Genomic DNA, 23,573 nt, shown 5'->3' with positions numbered 1-23,573 from the left:
GAGCCAATAGAGCGCGCAATTCTCATCCGACTTGGCTGAAATTTTACAAGAGGTGTTTTGTTATGACTTCCAATAACTGTACTAAGTATGGCGGTGCATAACCTGAAATAGTTGCCACATGAACCGATCTCCCGATTTTGCTTTTTGAGCCGCTACAAGGCGCAATTCTTATCCGAATGGACTGAATTATTACGCAATGACTTCTACAATGTTCAGCATTTCTGGTTCACGACATAGTGCTAACTTGACTTCCCGGACACAATGGTATTTCCTCCACTGACAGTAAAGCAAAATGCGAATTTGCCCAGGAACATTCCATTAAGGAACGGGGGCAAACTTCTCACATATCAATGCGTGATGTCCGATTCAAGTTTAAGGTCAATGATAAGGAGCCTTCTTTTTATAGCCGAGTCCGAACGGTGTGCAGCATTGCGACAGCTCTTTGGGGAGAAGTTTTTACATGGCTGCCATACCATTTTTTTCAAATGGCATGGGGATAACCGCAGTAAAATTGCCATAGGAGCAATAACAACCAGTAAGGTAAGGTCACGAACAGTCTTGCAGTGTAAGAAGGAGATTAACGCCTTCTCTGAGGATGGCAAAATCCGCATCGTTTGGGTGCCGGGCCATAACGGAGTAAGGGGGAATGAAAAGCCAGACGATTTGGCGATGAAGGTTAAAGGACTGCCGTCAATTAACTTGGTTAACCCGAAGCGTTTCGAGTCGACGCAGTACGGGTTAGGGGCGTGGGCGACGCATGCGCATGCAACCCTGTGGAAAAGCGAAATGTTTGTTAGGACGTCTAAAATCCTATGGGGGAATCCAGATCTTGAGAAGTCGAGGTTATTACTGAGAGGAAGTAAGAAGGAGGTCAGTATAGCAATTGGTATCATAACGGGACACATAGGACTACAAGCTCACTTTTGCAAAATCGGTGCGGCAAGTAATAGCATGTGTAGAACATGCGGGGAAGATGATGAGACGTTGGACCATTTCCTTTGTCATTGCTCGGCTTTCGCGTCTAACAGATACCGGCACTAAAGTGGGAACACAATAACATACATAAATCAATTTAGGGGCGTGGCATTAAAACAATTGAGGATTTTGTAAGTAGAACGGAATACCTAACTTAGATTTTCTTTTTCGAGGTTACTTTTTTTAGTATTTAAAACGTACAACGGATGGGGCGGATTAATATCCGCACCCTTTTTTCAAGCTAGCCTAAGCGCCTGAGTAACGCAAATTCGATTTGACTGAAAATTTGTATGTCTTTATGCCGCTTTAGTGATTTCTACGGACGGATAGAATGCGCCCATCGCTTCTCCTTTGTCATCTACTTACAAAATTGGGTTTAACTGTATTTTTGGCAAACAATACAAAATTTGGAGCATGAAAATGGAGCAAATTCCTATAGTCACCCTATAAACTTACTAATGACACATAATCATGCGTATTTATAGAAAAACTTTCAGTAATCGCCGTAGCGCAGAGGTAAGCATGTCCGCCTATGACGCTGAACGCCTGGGTTCGAATCCTGGAATTCCCCTCCTAATGCTGGCAATATTTGTGAGGTACTATGCCCTGTAAAACTTTTCTCCAAAGAGATATGGCACTGCGGTATGCCGTTCGGACTCGGCTATAAAAAGAAGGTCCCTTATCGTTGAGCTTTAACTTAAATTGAACTGCACTCATTGATATGTGAGAAGTTTGCCCCTCTTCCTTAGTGGAATGTTCATGGGCAAAATAACAATAGATGTATGGGATAACAATAGATGTAAAGAGCGTATTTTTTTTTACTTTTACAACAAGTCAATATTTGAGATGCCTCGTTATCAGCTTCTTTGTACCAAAACTTTTTTCCATCAAACTTAGTGGTTAATCAACCTGAATGTATTGTGGATTATGAAAAGTTGATGCGTAAACAAAAACGTATATCAAACTTTGTTTACACGTTGTGATTATTATCTTTATAAGATATGGGAACCTATATGCGTATACTTAACAATAATTAATTATTATTACGTATACGCAGTTCCCATAATTCATATGACTTATGTGTTGTAAATAACTTATTTTTAATTTTCTTTTTGAGTAAATTCCGTTCTTATACAAATGATGAATAGTGTAGCTTTATATGTTTTTAATTTAATATACACAAACAACTCATAACCATATGCATGATGCCGAGGAAAATGATGATGATGTTGATGATCCATGTCTGATAGTTGAACTATTTTAAGAATGGTGGTGACTGCTGCTAAAGCAGATGTCGGTGTGTTTCGTTTTACGACCATTTTCAAATTAAAATGCATTAAATTGCTAATTTGTTTTAGTCGCTTTGGCAAAATCGGCCCACACAAGCACATACACACACACACATACACACACACCAACAATAGATCATATCAATTCAAAGGAAAGTGAGCGATAATATACAAAGAAAATTCTAAATGGAAATCTTGCACGACATCACGGTTGTGGTCTCAATCTAATATGTGAGTATGCTAGAAAAATATGAAACATGCATGGATTGCTTATTCCCTAGGCTAGACATTCTGCACTGTTTTTGGTTTTTTGCTATACATTGTATAGAAATTCTATAAAATATGCATGATTTTTGTTTATGTTTCTAGTTTTTTTTTGTTTTTAAATTTTGGCGCGGCTTTCATGACAAGTGCCGTATCAAAAACACAAAAGGGATTAAATTGATTTATTTTGAAAAAAAAAAAATTGCTAAATAGACTAATTTTTTGACATTGATCATATTTGAATTTGCGAAATTCTAAGATAAAAGAGACACATAAAGAAGAGTGACAAATTTAAGGAAAACACTCGATAAATTTAAAGAACTAGTCTTATAATGCTTAAAATATTTAAAAAAATATTTTGTTGATGATTTGGGCCAAAGTTTAGTGAACCAAACACTTAAAAGAGTAAGAAAACAATAATAAAACGAAATAAAATTCGGCCGGGCCGAATCTTATATACCCTTCACCAAGGTTCGGTTCGCATCTGTCGAGTTCTTTGCGCAATATCTCTTTTTAGGCAACACAAAAAAAAAATGAATAAGAACAGAGGAGGAGCTATATCAAGTTATAGTTCGATTCAGGGATCGAGAAACAAAATCGGGAGATCGGTTTATATGGGAGCTGTATCAAACTATAGATAGATTCAGACCATATTGCACACGTATGTTGAAGGCCATGGGAGAAACCGTTGTACAGAATGTCTGCCAAATCGGATGAGAATTGCGCTCTCTAGAGGCTCAAGAAGTCAAGATCCCAGATCAGTTTATATGGCAGCTATATCAGGTTATGAACCAATTTGCCCCATACTTATCACTGTTTTTGGAAGTCATATCAAAACACCTAATGCAAAATTTTAGCCAAATCGGATAAGAATTGCGCCTTCTAAAAGCTCAAGAAGTCAAGACCCAAGGTCGGTGTACTTGGCAGCTATACCAGGTTATGAACCGATTTGGACGATACTTAGTACAGTTGTTGGAAGTCATATCAAAACACCTCATGCAAAATTTAAGCCAAATCGGATACGAATTGCGCCTTCTAAAAGCTCAAGAAGTCAAGACCCAAGATCGGTTTATATGACAGCTATACGAGATTATGAACCGATTTGAATCATACTTAACATAGTTGTAGGAAAAACACCAGGTGCAAAATTTCAGCCAAATCGGATGAGAATTGCGCCCTCTAAAGGCTCAAGAAGTCAAGACCCAAGATCGGTTTATATGGCACCTATACCAGGTTATGAACCGATTTGAATCATACCTAACATAGGTGTTGAAAATGATACCGAAACACCGCGTGCAAAATTTCAGTCCAATCGGATGAGAATTGCGCCTTCTAGAAGCTCTAGAAGTCAAAATCCCAGATCGGTTTACATGGCAGCTATATCAGGTTATGTACCGATTTGCGCCATACTTAGTACAGTTATTGGAAGTCATAAAAAAACACCTCATGTAAAATTTCAGCGAAATCGGTTAAAAAATAAAGATTTTATGGGCTTCAGACCTTAATCGGGAGATCGGTCTATATGACAGCTATATCTATATATAGTCCGATTTGAAGCATATTTGGGTCAGAAGTCGGGAGGCCTAAAATTACACACTATTTAAAATTTCAGCGAAATCGGTTAAAAAATAAAGCTTTTATGGACTTCAGACCCTTAATCGGGATATCGGTCTGTATGGCAGCTAAATCTAAATATAGTCCGATCTGAACCATACTTAGGTCAGTTATTGGGAGGCCTAAAATTACTCACTGTTTCAAATTTTAGCGAAATCGGTTAAAAAATAAAGCATTTATGGGCATTAGACCCTTTATCGGGAGATCGGTCTATATGACAGCTATATCTATATATAGTCCGATCTGAAGCATATTTGGGTTAGAGGTCGGGAGGCCTAAAATTACTCACTATTTAAAATTTCAGCGAAATTGGATAAAACATAAAGCTTTTGTGGGCTTCAGACCCTTAATCGGGAGATCGGTCTATATGACAGCTATATCTATTTATAGTCCGATCTGAAGCATATTTGGGTCCTATATTAAGAGGTGTAAAACTACTCAATGTTTCAAATTTCAGCGAAATCGGGTAATAAATAGAGCTTTTATGGGCTTCAGACCCTTTATCGGGAGATCGGTCTATATGACAGCTATATCTAAATATAGTCCGATCTGAAGCATAATTGGGTCCTATATTAAGAGGTGTAAAACTACTCAATGTTTCAAATTTCAGCGAAATCGGGTAATAAATAGAGCTTTTATGGGCTTCAGACCTTTTATCGGGAGATCGGCCTATATGTCAGCTATATCTAAATATAGTCCGATCTGAAGCATATTTGGGTCCTATGTTAGGAGGCGTAAAACTACTCACTCTTTCAAATTTTAGCGAAATCGGTTAAAAAATTAAGATTTTATGGGCTTCAGACCCTTAATCGGGAGATCGGTCTATATGACAGCTATATCTAAATATAATCCGATCTGAACCATATTTGGGTCAGATGTCGGGAGGCCTAAAATTACTCACTATTTCAAATTTCGGCGAATTCGGTTAAAAAAAAAAAATCATTTATGGGCCTCAGACCCTTTATCGGGATATCGGTCTATATGGCAGCTATATCTATTTATACTCCGATATCAACCATATATAGATCAGATGTCGGAAGGCTTAAAATAACTCACTGTTTCAAATTTCAGCGAAATCGGATAAAAAATAAAGCATTTATGGGCTTCAGACCCTTTATCGGGAGATCGATCTATATGACAGCTGTATCCAAATATTGTCCAATTTGAACCATATTTGGGTCAGATGTCAGGAGGCCTAAAATTACTCAATGTTTCAAATTTCAGCGAAATCGTGTAAGAAATAGAGCTTTTATCGGCTTCAGAGCCTTTATCGGCAGATCGGTCTATATGACAGCTATATCTAAACAAAGTCCGATCCGAAGCATATTTGGGTCCTATGTTAGGAGGCGTAAAACTACTCACTATTTAAAATTTTAGCGAAATCGGTTAAAAAATAAAGATTTTATGGGCTTCAGACCTTTAATCGAGAGATCGGTTTATATGACAGCTATATCTATATATAGTCCGATCTGAACCATAATTGTGTCAGATATTGGGAGGCCTACAATTACTCAATGTTTCAAATTTTAGCGAAATCGGATACAAAATGAAGAATTTATTGGCATTAGACCCTTTATCGGGAGATCGGTCCATATGACAGCTATATCTATTTATACTCCGATCTGAACCATATTTAGGTCAGATGTTGGGAGGCCTAAAATTACTCTCTATTGAAAATTTCAGCGAAACCGGATGAAAAATAAAGGATTTATGGGCTTCAGACCCTTAATCGGGAAATCGGTCTATATGGCAGCTATATCCAAATATAGTCCGATCTAAACCATAATTGTGTCAGATATTGGGAGGCCTAAAATTACTCAATGTTTCAAATTTCAGCGAAATCGGATACAAAATGAAGCATTTATTGGCATTAGACCCTTTATCGGGAGATCGGTCCATATGACAGCTATATCTATTTATACTCCGATCTGAACCATATTTAGGTCAGATGTTGGGAGGCCTAAAATTACTCTCTATTGAAAATTTCAGCGAAATCGGATGAAAAATAAAGCATTTATGGGCATTAGACCCTTTATCGGGAGATCGGTCTATATGGCAGCTATATCTAAATATAGTCCAATCTGAACCATATTTAGGTCAGTTATTGGGAGGCCTAAAATTACTCACTGTTCAAAATTTTAGCGAAATCGGATAAAAAATAAAACATTTATGGGCATTAGACCCTTTATCGGGAGATCGGTCTATATGGCGGCTATATCTATATATAGTCCGACCTGAACCGTACTTAGGTCAGATGTTAGGAGGCTCAAAATAACCCAAAGTTTCAAATTTCAGCGAAATTGGATAAAACATAAAGTTTTTATGGACTTCAGACCCTTTATCGGGAGGATCGGTCTATATGCCAGCTATATATATTTATACTCCGATCTGAACCATATTAGGGTCAGATGTCGGGAAGCTTAATATAATCCAATGTTTCCAATTTCAGCGAAATTTCCAAATTTCAGCTCAATATCTCAATATTTGAAGGCTGTAGAGTGCTTACAACAGACGGACGAATAGACGGACAGTCACACGGACATCGTTAAATCGTCTCGGAATTTTACGACGATCCGAAATAAATACTTTGAAGGGTCGAAAATTGATATATCGATGTGTTGCAAATGGAATGACTACATGAATATATCCCCTATCCTACGGTGGTGGGTATAAAAACGCCTATGCTTCTCTATAAGTTTTTTGGTCAATGCCATGGCAGCCGGTTGTATGTACCGGATTGACCCGATGAAGTGCTTCATCCGCAAGGGCTGCCGCCTCAGTGTACAACATACTGCTTCAACAACAACAACATAAGTATTTTGGTAAACTTTCCCTTGTTCTTTTCTAAAATGTTTCAAATGAGGTATTACCGCAACACACTTTTTCAATAAACAGCACATGGTGCAGATAATGAATCTTAAGTTCAAAGTTCATTAATTGAATTTTTATGATGCTATGGCTTTGTTTTGATTTAACAAATTGCTCATTTAGTGGAAAAAGTCATTAAAGTTTATATGTTATTTACTTTTTCTTTAAATTGTATATTTGAAAAACGCAAACAAAAAACATAAAAAAAGTAAAAACGTGCCGAGCCGAATTTAGCGTATTGACCACCATTGATTCTGCTGCATATTTAAACTCACTAAAGAGTTTAGAAAAGGAGAGAGGAGAAACGTTTATTCCGCAGAAAGAAAAAGGAAATGGAAAGATGTGAGTGTGAGCGAATTGATTTGTACAGGAGTCCGAATGAAGGAAATTCTACCAAAGAGTTTAACATCTAACCGATGGCTTTAGTGCAGGCACACCCTCTTGCAGAGACAAAGAAGGAAATCTGGTAACTGACACAGATAACATGCTGGGGATATGGAAAGAACATTTTACCCAACTGCTAGTGTCCGCTAATGTTGGCGGCGAAGAGGATACCGCAGAACCAATCCCTTATGATGGTATAGAATGTTTACCTCCTAGTCAGAATGAGGTCCAAGTAGCAGTGATCCGACTAAAGAACAACAAGGCAGCAGGAGCCGACGGGTTACCCGCTGAACTATTTAAGACCGGAAGCGACACGCTGATAAGGCGTATACATGAGCTTATCAGCGCAATCTGGCTAGAAGAACGCATACCCAATGATTGGAACCTCAGCATACTATGTCCCGTACACAAGAAAGGAGACAAGACGGAATGTGCCAACTACAGAGGAATAAGTCCCATCCCCATCGCATACATGATACACTCGAGCGTACTGTGTGAAAGATTAAAACCTAAAGTCAATGAGATAATTGGGCCCTATCAATGCGGCTTTGGTCCTGGTAAATCTACCCTGGTCCAGATATGCACACGGCGCCAAATCCTGAAAAAGACCCGAGAAGGACAGATCAACACCTACCATCTCTTTGTTGACTACAAAGCCGCCTTCGATTAAAACCTAAAGTCAATGAGATAATTGGGTCCTATCAATGCGGCTTTAGACCTGGTAAATCCACCCTAGACCAAATATTCACACTGCGCCAAATCTTGGAAAAGACCCGAGAAGGACAAATCAACACCTACCATCTCTTTGGTGACTACAAAGCCGCCTTCGATACTAATTTACATTCAAAGGTATTTCAAGCCATGTCTGAGTTTGGTATCCCTGCAAAATTGTTGAGACTCTGCAGGATGACACTTGCTGATACACGTTCCTCAGTAAGAATAGGAAAAAATTTCTCCGAACCATTTAATACCAAACGAGATTTCAGACAAGGAGACAGCCGATAGTGTGATCTCTTTAATATCCTGTTGCAGAAGATTTTACGAGATCCAGATGTGAATCGATATGGCACACTACTCACAAGAGAGCACATGCTACACGCCTATGCCGACGACATCGATATCATAGTTTGGTCACCGGAAGTAGTAACTGCAGCCTTTGGAAGAATCGAAAGAGAGTCAGTGAAAATGGGTCTGGCAGTAAGTGGAGATAGGACGAAAGGGATGGTTTCAACTCCCAAAAAGCCTTGCGCAACCGATCAGATAAAGAAAATGGAGAAAATTGGGCACCACAACTTTGAGGTAGTTTGTAACGTTATCCATCTCGGCACTGCCGTAACCGAAACGAATGACACCAGTTTTGAGATTAAGCGAAGAATAATACTGACAAACAGATGCTACTTTGGACTAAGTAAGCAGTTTAGAAACAAGGCCACCTTCCGACAGACGAAGATTACACTATACAAGACATTGATACTGCCCGTGTTGTTATATGGTTCTGAAGCATGGGTATTTGTGACAACAGATGAGGCAGTGCTTGGAGTGTTTGAGAGAGAGAGATTCTTCGTAAAATATATGGAACAGTTTGCGTTAATGGAGAATATAGGGGACGAATGAACCACGAGCTGTATGAGCTGTATCACGGCGATAGCATAGTTAGACGTATCAAAATACAACGGCTGCGTTGTCTAGGTCATGTTGTCAGAATGGATGAAGAAGCTCCAGCAAAGAAGTCTTTTGAAGGCAAACACGGTGGTACACGCAAACCGGGAAGACCAAAAACCCAATGGAAAGATTAAGTTGTGGGAGACACCTCGAAACTTGGTGTCAGAGATTTTAGAATGAGCGCAGAAGATCGAGGCGCTTGGAACGCTATTCTACGTTCGGCTAGTGGAACAAATATTCTGTCATAGCCAATTAAAGTAAAAAGTAAAGTTACAAACGGAACGGCTAAATTAGTATGCTCCATTTTATGATGCATCTATAAAGGACTCTTGTGGCCTTTATGGATGCAGGATTTTAGAGAATTTAGTATGGAATACTGATTGAGTCTTCTAGGGACTTAAGCAGCCATATCGGGCAATCGGTTTATTTGGGGTTTTATCTTTATGAGAATTGTGGAGTGCATAAATCTTCTTGTCGTACAAAATTCCAGCCGAATCGTATAAAAATTTAATGTTCTAGAGGCAACAATTTTTATTGGTAGACAGTTTGTTAAGTTGCTACCTCTTTTTCTTGAACTTATAGAGGATTTATAAGGTAAGAGTGTTGTAATGCATAAAACAAGAACAAGTAAAAGCGTGCTAAGTTCGGCCGGGCCGAATCTTACATACCCTCCACCATGGATCGCATTTTTCGAGTTCTTTTCCCGGCATCTCTTCTTAGGCAAAAAAGGATATGAGAAAAGATTTGCTCTGCTATTAGAGCGATATCAAGATATGGTCCGGTTTGACCACAATTAAATTACATGTTGGAGACCTGTGTAAAATGTCAGCCATTGGTTGCCCAAAAAGTAATTGCGGATTTTTCATATAGTCGGCGTTGACAAATTTTTTCACAGCTTGTGACTCTGTAATTGCATTCTTTCTTCTGTCAGTTATTAGCTCTTACTTTTAGCTTGGTTTAGAAAAAAAGTGTAAAAAAAGTATATTTGATTAAAGTTCATTCTTAGTTTTATTAAAAATGCATTTACTTTCTTTTAAAAAATCCGCAATTACTTTTTGGGCAACCCAATATATGGGAGCTGTATCGGGCTATAGACCGATTCAGATCATAATAAACACGTATGTTCATGGTCATGAGAGGATCCGTAGTACAAAATTTCATGCAAATCAGATAATAATTGCGCACTCTAGAGGCTCAAGAAGTCAAGACCCCAGCTCGGTTTATATGGCAGCTATATCAGGTTATGAACCGATTTAAACCTTATTCGACACAATTGTTGAAAGTAAAAATAAAATACGTCATGCAAAATTTCAGCCAAATCAGATAGGATTTGCGCCCTCTAGAGGCTCAAGAAGTCAAGACCCCAGATCTGTTTATATGACAGCTATATCAGGTTATGAACCGTTTTGAACCACACTTGGCACAGTTGTTGGATATCATAACAAAACACTTCGTGCAAAAATGCATTCAAATTGGATAAGAATTGCGCCCTCTAGAGGCTCAAGAAGTCAAGACCCAAGATCGATTTATATGACAGCTATATCAGGTTATGAACCGATTTTGGCACAGTTGTTGGATATCATAACAAAACACGTCGTGCAAAATTTCATTCCGATCGGATTAGAATTGCGCACTCTAGAGGCTCAAGAAGTCAAGACCCAAGATCGGTTTATATGGCAGCTATATCAAAACATGGACCGATATGGCCCATTTACAATACCAACCGACCTACACTAATAAGAAGTATTTGATGCGGTGTTAGAGAACAGCTAGTGAGAAAGGTCTAACTTGTGTTAATGTCGTGCTTACACCGTTTTCGCGGTATACATCCTACCAAAGAATGCCACTTGAAGCCTCCACACCTTACTTGGCTGATGCGCCATTCTAACCAAATGACGAAACGTGTTCCGTTGGTTTGTGTTCTGATCTTTGGCTTTCTTTTTCCATTGCAAAAATTTCCGATCATAAAAGTTCATCTCGAAAGAGAAAACAAACGATGACAAAATAAATTTTTGCCCAGTTGGATAAACCTTTACACCAGTATTCACAAAACTTAAGCTACGTTCAGATTAGTCAAATATTTGACCCTACTTATTTTATCATTCAAAAATACGTTCTCCAGAGATTTAAGGGCTGCCTGGCTGTCTGAGAAGATATTTATGCCAATCGTCGTAATGACATTATATCCTAGCCATTCCACCACTTCCTTAATTGCAAGGATCTCTGCTTGATACACACTACAGTGGTCGGGTAACCTTTTCGGTATGACCAGTTCTAGATCTTCAGAGTACACCCCATAGCCCACCTGGTCGTTTAGTTTGGAAGCATCTGCATAGAAGTCTATGTAACTTCAGTTACCAGGGATATCGTAGTTCTAATCGGTTCTTTCAGGAATAGTGGTACAGTAATGTTTATCAAAAATCGGCTTAGGCAGGGTGTAATCCACACTGCCTGGAACATCGAATATTGTATCATGTATAACACAGTGTCCGTAGTCGCCACATGATCAATGAGAAAGCTCCCTTAACCTTACGGCAGTGGCCGCTGTAATTTGGGTAGCCACGATGTTCAGAGGAATATTTAAGGTTAGGTTGAAAAGAGGGTGCAGATATTAATCCACCCCATGCCACTATGGACATACAACTAAGCCAGTCCATCCCATGGCAGCCGGTTGTACGTACCGGATTGACCCGATGAATTCCTTCACATCGGCAACGGCTGCCGCCACAGTGTACCACACACTGATACTACAACAACTAAGCCAGTAACCGGCCTGTTGTGCACTCTTCAGAGGAATAAGATGTAGTATTAAATTCAGTGCATCAGAGGTTGTCGTCCTCAGTGCGGCTGTGATGCACAAACTAGCCATCCTTTGAATCCGGTTATGTATTGAACAGTAGGTGAATTTTTTAAGCGCTGTCCACCAGACCACAACACCATATAGCATAATAGGTCTAACAACTGCAGTATATACCCAATGCATGACACGCGGTCTAAACCCCTAACTTTTGCCAATGGCTCTCTTGCAGGTGTATAGGGCAAGAGGGGCCTTTCTTGCCCTTTCCAAAATGTTGGATTTGAAGTTCAATTTCCTATCCAGCAAAACACCCAGGTATTTTGCTCTTTCTGTAAAGAGAACATTTTCTCCACCCAAGGAGACAGGTTCCACTGTAGGCAATTTGTATCTCCTGCTGAAAAGAACTAATTCTGTCTTGCACGGATTTATAGCCAGACCACTTTCGGTAGTCCAGTTTCGGTGGTCCGGTTTCGGTAGTCCAGTTTCGGCAGTCCAGTTTCGGTGGTCAAGTTTCGGTAGTCCACTTTCGGTAGTCCACTTTCGATAGTCCAGTTTCGGTAGTCCACTTTCGGTAGTCCACTTTCGGTAGTCCAGTTTCGGTAGTCCACTTTGCTGTTGCGCGTAGAGCTTTCTGAAGTATATCTCTTAGAGTGCTGGGAAACTTTCCCCTAACCGCAATTGCCACGTCATCAGCATAGGCGAGCACTTTTACACCTTTTTCTTCCAGAGACAGTAATACATTCTAAATGGCTATGTTTCAAAGTAGAGAAGACAGCACACCTCCTTGAGGTGTTCCTCTGCTGACCCATCTTTTTAGATCCAAAGATCCCAAGCCTGCCTACATGATTGACGTCGGTTTTACATTATTGAAAGCACCTACAATGTAAAGAAATGCTACCTTTGTATATTTCTCGACAGCGAGAGAACTCTCTATGTAGCCGACTAGGTCGTGAAGAGCCCTTTCAGTGGCTTTGCCTTTACTATATGCATCCTGGCGAGATGATCAGAAAAAATTTTCAGCGGTGGCTTTCCCCTCCTAATGCTGGCAACATTTGTGTGGTAATATGCCATGTAAAACTTCTCTCCAAAGAGGTGTCGTACTGCGGCATGCCGTTCGGACTCGGCTATAAAAAGGAGGCCCCTTATCATTGAGCTTAAACTTGAGTCGGACTGCTGCACTCATTGATAGGTGAGAAGTTTTCCCCTGTTCCTTAGTGGAATGATTGTAAATGGGACACTTCGGTCCACGTTTTGATATAGCTGCCATATAAACCGATCTTGGATCTTGACTTCTTAAGCCTATAGAGGGCGCAATTCTTATCCGATTTGACTGAAATTATGCACGTAGTCTTTTGGTATCACTCCTAACAACTGCGCTAAGTATGGTACAAATCGGTCCATGTTGTGATATAGCTGCCATATAAACCGATCTTGGATCTTGACTTCATAAGTCTCTAGAGGGCGCAATTTTCGTCTGATTTGACTGAAATTTTGCACATTGTGTTTTAGTATCACTTCCAACAACAGCGACAACTATGGTTCAAATCGGTAAATGTTTTGATATAGCTGGCATATAAACCGATCTAGGGTCTTGACTTCTTGAGCCTCTAGAGGGCGCAATTCTCGTTCGATTTGACTGAAATTTTGCACGTAGTGTTTAAGTATCACTTCCAACAGCTGTGTTAAGTATGATTCAAATCGATTAATAATCTGGTATAGCTGTCATATAAACCGATCTTGGATCTTGACTTCTTGAGCCAATAGAGCGCGCAATTCTCGTCCGATTTGGCAGAAATCTTGTACAACGGCTTCTCTCATGACCTTAATCGTTTGAATTGGTAACATTTCGTATCAGCTATCTTGTAGTTTAAAAGTTTTTGGGATTTTTTTTATTTAATTTTTTAATTTTGAAATTATTGCATTTTAAATCCTTGAAGACATACGCAATCGGTTTGTGTCTTATTTTGTTTTTAATCCGCTGCTCTTGGCCTACAATAATGACAACCTTCTTTGCCGTGTATTTTCTTAATTTCGTTGCCGTTTTCTTGTTTTGTTTGTATTCTCCTTTTTCTTCTGTATGTCACTGCCATTGCTGTCGTCTTGTATGCGGTGACAGTGGTCTGTCCAACTGTCTGTTCGGCCGTTAGCCAACATGGGCATATTTGTTTTGCTATGATGGGACAACACATTCTCAGCTTGAGAAGAATGCCACCCAAGAACGAGGATGAACCATACCATAAAAAAAAAAAATAAAAAATTAAACCAAAACAAAAAGAATATTTTGTCTACGCTGTATAGATCAGGAACAATGCCAAAATTTTTATAAAAATAACAAAATTTTTAATAAATCATGAATGCATTTTATTTTTGTTGTGAAAATTATTCGCTTGTTTGTCTGTGGTTGCTCGGTGGTGTTTAGGCTCATTTATTCTACTTGGATATTTTTAAGGATTGTTTTAAAAAAAGTTTCAGTGAGGTAATCAGTTAGGGAATAGGAACGTCTGGGAATTACTTGTATAAGGATTGCAAAAGATTTCATTTTAGGATCCATTGATGGTATGAATAAACGACAGACGACGACGCACTGGTAAGCCAACTTCATTGGCAACTTAGCAAGCGGGACGATTGGATTATAGACCTGTCTCGTGCTGTTCGCGATTGAAGTGGAAATGGTGATGGACACCTGCCCACACACAACTATAATAAACAAGTAAAAGTGTGCCAAGTTCGGCCGGGCCGAATTTTGAGAACCCGACACCATGGATTCTGCTAAAAATCTATACAAAACTAGCTGACCCGGGCCCGCTCCGCTGCGCCTTCTTTTACTTTATATGTAACAAAAGTTTCCTTGGAATATTTATTTTCGACAATTAAAGATCTTTTAGTGAAATACCATGCTACGAAAATAGTATATCGCTTGACTTTGGCCTTTATCTGAATCCTATATGATCTTTATTGGTCTACGAATTTAAGTTTGGATGTAAGGTGTACTCCATTCGTAAAATACTTCATTTCAGCCCGATATTCTCATGATGTCTGATTTAGTGGTGTTGTCGGAAGAGAGGTGGTCCCCCAGATACGATGCTTGGAATATCAGCATCGTGCTCTTCCCTCAAATACTATTTATTGCCATTGGCTTAAGAGGAGTTTACAGGATGAGGCGTCCCCCAAACACATGGCCTCAAAATAGGTTATCAAATTCGTTGTCTAATCTCAAATACCTTTCATTTGAGCCACATATTGGCATGGTCGAAAAATGTTTCCCTTTGGGGGTGTTTTGGGAAAGGGGTGATGGTCCTACATTTGGATATCAAATTCGTATTCTACTCCCAAATACCTTTATTGTAGCCCCTTATTGCGATGGTCAGTAAAAAATAGCTGGTTGTGGGGTTTTTTTTTTGGGAAAGGGGTAACCCCTAGAAAATTGGTCCCGAAAATGGGTATAAATTCTTACTATACCCCCCAATAGCTTTCATTAAAGCCCCACATTGTCATGGTCGGTAAATATGCCCGATTTAGGGGTGTTTTGGGGAGTAGGGTGGTCCCCCAAATTCTAAGCCCGGAAAATATATCAGCAACGTGCTCTATTCTCATATATCTATATATCATTTATTTGAACCCCATATTGCCATTGGCCTCAAAATTGGATATCATATTCGTTTTCAAATCTCATTTAAACTCCTTATTGCAAAAGTCAGCAAATATGTCCGGTTTGGAGTATTGGCCCTATAAACTATGAATATTTAGTTCCACTCTCTTTAAGACCCAAATTGTCTTGGTGAGCAAATACGTCCTATTTAGGGGTTGTTATGATGGTGAGACGTCCCCTAGACAGTTGGCTCCTAATGTTGATATCTGATACGTGGTCTACTCCCACATACCTTTAATTTGAGCACCATATTTCCATAGTCGGCAAATATGAGGGGCTAGGGGGTGTTTTGGGGGATGGGCGGCCACTCAGTGAGTTGGCCTTGAAATTATATATCGGATTCGTGTTCAACTTTAAAAACCCTCTTATTTGAGCCTCATATTGCAATAGTCAGAAAATACTAACTATTTGGGTGGTGTTGTGGGGGTAGACACTTTTCCCGAATAATGATATCAAATTCGTGCTTTACTCCCAAAGACCTTTCATTTAAGCCCCATATTGCTATGGTCGTAAATTTGTCCCCTTTGGGGGATGTTTTTTGGTGAGAGACGGCCCCCCAAACACTTGGTCCCATATTTGGATATCAGATTCGTAGTCTGCATTCAAATACCTTTAATTTAAGCCCCATATTGCCATGGTCAGTAAATAAGTGTTTTGGGAAAGGAGTGGACCCCCAGAAACGTGGTCCCACATTTAGTTATCAGATTTGTATTCTACTCGCAAATACCTTTCATTTGAGTCCCATATTGTCATGGTCGGTAAATATGTCCGATTTAGGGGTGTTTTGGGAGTTGGGGTGGTCCCCCTAGCACTTGGTCAGACAATTGGACATCAGATACGTTTAGTTATCCTAAATACCTTTCATTTGAGTCTCATATTGTCGTGATTGGTCTAAATATATGTTTGGTAGGTTTTAGGATGGGGCGAACCCCCTAGGTACCCCATCCGAAATTTGGATACCAAGTTTGTATTTTTAGGGTACTATATGAGAGCACACAAAATTTCGCTTAAATCGCACCAACCATCTCCGAGATCTGGCGTTTCTGAAAATTAGAGTAAGGGGGAGGGTCCTTCAGATATCAAAAAATTTAGTACCCTATTTTCACCACGGGGTCATTATGCACCATCTGTGAAAATTTCAAGAAAATCGGTTCAGCCGTTTCTGAGTCTATAAGGAACACACAAACATACAAATAAACACAAATTAATTTTTATATATAAGATCATTTTAGTTGAAGGGCATACCAAACTTCTGTCAAACCAGTAAAAACTAAAGCTTTTAGGCCTAACATAAGTCACTGTTCCAAATTTCGGCGAAATCGGACAATAAATGCGCCTTTTATGGCCCCAAAACTTTAAATCGAGAGATCGGTATATATGGCAGATATATCCATATCTGGACTGATCTGTGCCAAATTGCAGAGGGATGTCGAAGGGCCTAACACAACTCACTGTCCAAAATTTCGGCGACACCGGAAAATAAATGCGCTTTTTATGGGGCCAAAACCTAAAATAGAGATTAGTCTATATGGCAGCTATATCTAAATTTGAACCTATCTGAGCCAAATTGAAGGAGGATATCGAAGGGTTTTACACAACTCGCAGTCCCAAATTTCAGCTTTATCGGATAATAAATGTCGCTTTTATGGGCCTAAGACCCTAAATCGGCAGATCGATCTATATGGCAGCTATATCCAAATCCGGACCGATCTAGGCTAAATTGGAGAAGGATTTCGAAGGGCCTATTTCAACTCACTGTCCCAAATTTCAGCAAAATCGGATAATAGATGTGGCTTTTAAGGGCCCAAAACCTTAAATCGAGAGATCGGTCTATATGACAGGATATATCAAAATCGGACCGACCGGCGCCTAATTGAACAAGGATATCGAAGGGCCTTCCACAACTCACAGTCCCAAATTTCAGCTAAATCGGATAATAAATGTCGCTTTTATGGGCCTAAGACCCTAAATCGGCGGATCGGTCTATATGACAGCTATATCCAAATCCGGACCGATCTGGGCCAAATTAAAGAAGGATTTCGAAGGGCCTAACATAGCTCACTGTTCCAAATTTCAGCAAAATCGGATAATAAATGTGGCTTTTATGGGCCTAAGACCCCAAATCGGCGTATCGGTCTATATGGGGGCTACATCAAGATATAGTCTGATATAGCCTATCTTCGAACTTAACCTGCTTATGGACAAAAAAAGAATCTGTGGAAAATTTCAGCTCAATATCTCTATTTTTAAAGACTGTAGCGTGATTTCAACAGACAGATGGACGGACGTGGCTAGATCGTCTTAGATTTTTACGCTGATCAAGAATATATATATCTTTATAAGGTCGGAAATGTATATTTCGATGTGTTGCAAACGGAATGACAAAATGAATATACCCCCATCCTTCGGTGGTGGGTATAATAATTTGATAAAAAAAAAAATTATCATGCGAGCGACCATTTTTCACAACTTTCGATGTGGAATATCACCACAAGGTGGATTGATGAACTTAAATTTTTGTATGGTGATGAAGCATCACCCTATAGCACTGTGATAAACTGGTTTAATGAACTTATTCGTGGCCGACATGGAGGCCACCGTAGCGCAGAGGTTAGCATGTCTGCCTATGATGCACCTGGGTTCAGAAAAATTTTCAGCGGTCATCAACCCCTTACTAATGTTGGCTACTTTTGTGTTGTCCTGCTGCCTTTTTATAGCCGAGCACGAACGGCGTGACGCAGTACCACATATCTTTGGTGAGAAGTTTTAATTTTCCACTATATTTATACCACCCTGTACCACCACTGTGGTACAGGGTATTATAGATTTGTGCATTTGTTTGCAACGCTAAGAAGGAGAAGAGCTAAACCCATTGATGAGTATACCGATCGACTTAGAATCACTTTCTGATTCGATTTAGCCATGTACGTCTGTGAGTCCATGTATTCTTGTAATCAAAGTGCAGGTCGTATTTGTTGTCCGATTGTCACAAAATTTTGCACATTTGTTGGCCCAAGGACAAACGCTATTGATTTTGAAAAAAATCGGTTCAGATTTAGATATAGCTCCCATATATATCTTTCATCCGATATGGCCACAATTTTCGTCCGATCTTCACAAAATTTGGCATTGGGTATTTTATGAGGTCTACATATCTATGCAAAATTTCATAAAAATCGGTTCAGATTTAGATATAGCTCCCATATATATCTTTCACCCGACATGGACTTTAAAGGCTGTAGAAGCCACAGTTTTAGTCCGATCTTTAAAATATTTTGCACGAAGTGTTTTATTTGACGTCCTAATATGTGTGGGAAATTTCATTTAAATCGGTCCATATTTAGATATAGCTCCCATATATATCTTTCATCCGATATCGCTTTTTGAGACTGTAGAAGTCACAATTTTTTACCGATCTTTACAAAATTTTGCATGAGGTGCTTTATTTGACGTTCTAATATGTGTGGAAAATTTCATGAAAATCGGTCCATATTTAGATATAGCTCCCATATATATCTTTCATCCGATATGGCCGTTTAAGGCTGTAGAAGTCACAATTTTTTACCGATCTTTACAAAATTTGGCATGGGGTGTTTTATTTGACGTCTCCATGTGTGTGCAAAATTTCGTAAAAATCAGTCCAGATTTAGATATAGCTCCCATATATATCTTTTATTCGGTTTGCACTGAAATGGCCGTAGTAGCTACAATTTTCAACCGATCTGCACAAAATTAGGCACGGACTGTTTTATTACTGCACATAATATGTCTGAAAAATTTCATAAAAATCGGTTCAGATTTGGATATATCTCCCATATATATCTTTCATCCGATTTGAACTATTAAAGCTGTAGAAGCCACAATTTTGGTCCGATCTTTACCAAATTTGGCGTGGGGTAGTTTTTGTGAAGTCTCAATGTATGTGCAATATTTCATAAAAATCGGTTCAGATTTAGATCTAGCTCCCATATATATCTTTCATCCGATATGGCTTTTTAAGGCTGTAAAAGCCACAATTTTGGTGCGATCTTTACAAAATTTTGCATGAGGTGCTTTATTTGATTTTTAGATATAGCTACCATATATATCTTTCATCCGATATGGCCTTTTAAGGCTCTTGAATCCACAATTTTCTCCCGATTTTACATGAGACGTTTAAATTGACCTCCAATACGTGCGCAAAATTTCATTAAAATCAGCCCTAATTTAGATATAGATCCAATGTGTATATTTCATCCGATATGGACTTTTAAGGCAGTAAAAACCACCATCAATATAACTCCCATATAATCTTTTATCCGATATGGCCTTTTAAAGAAGTGGAAATCCAAATCTTTTGTCCTATGGTAGTCTGACTAGATTTCGAGATAAGTTCTACACATAAAAGGTACTGCATGCACTAGGTGGTGTAGGGTATTATATAGTCGGCATCGCCCGACCTTTGCCTTTCCTTATTTTTTTTTAATGTCCATTAGATTTTCGATGAAAACAAAATATTTCTATTATTTCCAAGGTTTTTTTTTACAAATTTTCTCTATACACAAAATTTTAATTCGAACACAATTCTTAAAAAAAATTACGGAACTCTTAATAAAAATTAATTCCAAAAACTTTCAAGCGATAATCGAAACACTACTCTTACAATTACACGCACAAGCACCCAAACTCCCACACACACACACTTACAGAATAAAAAGCCTCAATTTCAATATCGACTTGGCTCTTGAGCTCATTGTAGATATCATTGCTAGAGCGACGCTGAAACGATGATATATTGGCATCGTCGAGACGCAAGGCTGTGGCTGCCGATACTATGCCGGCAGCCTGTAGATTTTCTTGTTCCTGCCGCAGATATTCATCGCGAGTTATCAATAGTTCCGGTTCGAAGGCATATTCGCGTATGTACTCATCACAGGGGCCGAAACCTTCCTGTTCGTTTTTAAACATGGAACCGGTGATGCAACAATGCGTGCAACAAATGCACGCATTACAAACCACAAAAAGCTTTTGTGTGATGTAAACGAGGCATTAATGGCAAAAAAAGAAAGAAACGTGGATTGAAAGCTTTTTTCTGTTGTTTGGTGGTGACTTTTTTCCTATTGGTTTTCTTAAGTGGTTTCTGGCTATTTGATTTTCATTTTATTTTCTTGACTTTGGATTTTATTTCTGGATTTTTTTTTTGCACTTTCTTTCTTTGTCATGGAATTTATTTTTGTATTTTGATTATTTTTTACATTTTCTTAAAAAGAATTCTTATATAACTTTTATCATTTTTAGATTTAATTTTCAGTTGATGCATAATTGCAGCTGCTTTTGGCGTTAATAGCCCACGAAACATTTTCTATTACACTTCTTTGATTTTTGATAATTTTTTTGCTCTCTTTAAGCATTTATTGTGAGGCTATAATGCTTCCATTTCATGAATTTGTAAGGTTTACACATTTTGTGTTTTTTTGTAGATTTGTAGGTATTACATTGTTATGTTGTTTATTTATTATAAATTTTACACAAAATTTTATCTTGGTAAATTAGCTTCTTTCAAGAACATAAGGCATTTTTGTTTGATGGAAATTTATTATTTTCACTGTATAAAGATTTGTTTCACTTGTTAATATTTATAGCCTAAAAGCCCTCAATGGAATCTAAGTTAGGTGTTCTCGCAATCTAAATAGTCATTGTGGTTTAAAGCAATATCATAACAATTAAGAGCGTGCTAAGTTCGGCCAGGCCGAATCTTATATACACTCCACCATGGATCGAATTTGTCGAGTTCTATCTCTTTTTAGGCAAACAAAGAATATTGAATAAGAACTGTTGTGCTATTGGAGCTATATCAAGTTATAGTCCGATTCGGACCATAAATGAATTGAATGATGAACATTGTAGAAGTCATTGTGTAATATTTCAGTTCATTCGGATAAGAATTGCGAATTGTAGGGGCAACAACGGGAGATCGGTTTATATGGGAGCTGTATCAAGCTATAGATCGATTCAGATCATATTGGACACGTGTGCTTAAGGTCATTGGAGAAGCCGTTGTACAAAATTTCAGCCAAATCGGATGAGAATTGCGCCCTCTAGAGGCTGAAGAAATCAGGATCCCAGATCGGTTTATAAGGCAGCTATATCATGTTATGTACCGATTTCCGCCATACCTAGCGCAGTTGTTGGAAGTCATAACCAAACACCTCATGTAAAATTTCAGCCAAATCGGATGAGAATTGCGCCCTCTAGAGGCTCAAGAAATCAAGATCCCAGATCGGTTTATATGGCAGCTATATCAGGTTATGAACCGATTTAGACTATGCTTAGCACAGTTGTTGAAAATGATACGAAAACACCGCGTGCAAAATTACAGCCAAATCGGATGAAAATTGCGCCCTCTAGAGGCTCAAGAAATCAAGATCCCAGATTGGTTTATAAGGCAGCTATATCAGGTTATGAACCGATTTAAGCCATGCTTTGTAGAGTTGTTAGAAATGATACGAAACCACAGCGTGCAAAATTACAGCCAAATCGGATGAAAATTGCGCCCTCTAGAGGCTGAAAAATCAAGATCCCAGATCGGTTTATATGGCAGCTATGCCGGGTTATGAACCGATTTGCTCCATACTAAGCACAGTTGTTAGAAATCATAACAAAACACCTCATGCAAAATTACAGCCAAATTGGATAAGAATTACGCCCTCTAAAAGCTGAAGAAGTCAAAATCGAAGAACGGTTTATATGGCAGCTATATCAGGTTGTGAACCGATTTAGGCCATGCTTTGTACAGTTTTTAGATATGATACGAAAACACCGCGTGCAAAATTTCAGCCAAATAGGATGAGAATTGCGCCCTCTAGAGGCTCAAGAAATCAAGATCCCAGATCGGTTTATAAGGCAGCTATATCAGGTTATGAACCGATTTGCGCTGTTAGAAATGATAACGAAACACCTCATGCAAAATTTCAGTCAAATCGGGCGAGAATTGCGCCCTCTAGAGGCTCCAGAAGTCAAGACCCAAAATCGGTTTATATAGCAGCTATATCAACTGTTCCCCTATGAACAGAAATCGATAAATCGAGGTGCAAGCATAATGGGCGTGGTAATTTTTTATACCCACCACCAAAGGATGAGGGTATACCAATCTAGTCATTTCGTTTGTAACACCTCGAAATATTCGTCTAAGATCCCATAAGTTTGGCTGAATGGGTCGGGTCGCCCACCAAAGGTGAGTTCACTCGGAGGCCAGTTTGGCCCATTGTGGTAACCCAGAGAGAGAAAGGTAAGAGAACGAAGATGTGAGACCTCGGACTAGAGGACAGGAAGACAGGAGGAATGGAAAATCCGAGCGGGGGTATAAAAACGCCTGTTCCCACGCAAGCACGGATCTACCTACGCCGGAGCTTGTGGCACTCCTCCCATCGGAAACATCCAGTTCCTTCAACAGACCTCAGGAGACATACCAGAGGTACGTTCGCAAGTTCACCCAGATCACAGAAGAAACGGCTCCCCAGAAAGGAGAGCCTACGTCTCTGCAGACCCGGACAGGAACACAGCAAATGCTCAATAGTCTCCTCCTCATCCTCATCAAGGCAACTCCTACAAAAGTCATTGTGCGGTATACCGATGCGCGCCGCCATGCGACCTATGGCACAATGTCCAGTTATGACCCCTGTCAAAGTACTCATCGAGTTCTTATCGAACGCCAGCAACTCCCTCGACCTCCTACGGTCGATGACCGGCCATAGCGCCTTTGCAATCCGGCAACAATTTACCGTTTCCATCCTCGCCAGCGACGCCGCCCTGGCCATCTCATCTATTGTGTTCAGTAGCTCGACGCTCTGAGTCGATCTAGCCATGTCCGTCCGTCCGCCCGTCTGTAGAAATCACGATAGAGGTCGAACGCGTAAAGCTAGCCACTTGGAATTTTGCACATATACTAAATATCGATGTAGGTCATTGGGCATTGTAAATGGGCCATATCGGTTCAAATTCAGATATAGCTCCCATATAAACCGATCTCCCGATTTGACTTCTTGAGCCCCTGGAAGCCTAAATTTTGGCCGATTTGGCTGAAATTTTGCAT

General features: G+C 39.3%; 1 protein-coding gene across 9 annotated transcripts in view; it reads right to left on the bottom strand.

Annotated features, from left to right (window-relative positions):
- LOC106094168 (chloride channel protein 2) overlaps positions 1–23,573 on the bottom strand; it is a 140,316-nt gene that overhangs the window by 38,182 nt on the left and 78,561 nt on the right. For 2 of the 9 annotated variants that reach the window (XM_059362347.1, XM_059362354.1), the window contains exon 2: positions 20,189–21,086. The exons of 6 other annotated variants lie outside the window; for them this stretch is intronic. In XM_059362347.1, coding sequence (XP_059218330.1) covers positions 20,189–20,449 — 261 coding nt within the window. In that variant the 5' untranslated portion in view covers positions 20,450–21,086. Of the gene's footprint in view, positions 1–20,188; positions 21,087–23,573 lie in introns of those variants that run through there. One more of the 9 variants, XM_059362349.1, reaches the window with a different exon arrangement.

Source organism: Stomoxys calcitrans, chromosome 2 (genome assembly GCF_963082655.1).
Source record: "Stomoxys calcitrans chromosome 2, idStoCalc2.1, whole genome shotgun sequence".
NCBI lineage: Eukaryota > Metazoa > Arthropoda > Insecta > Diptera > Muscidae > Stomoxys > Stomoxys calcitrans.
The sequence above is the reverse complement of the archived record's forward strand: the minus strand, read 5'-3'. Positions and strand labels throughout refer to the sequence as shown.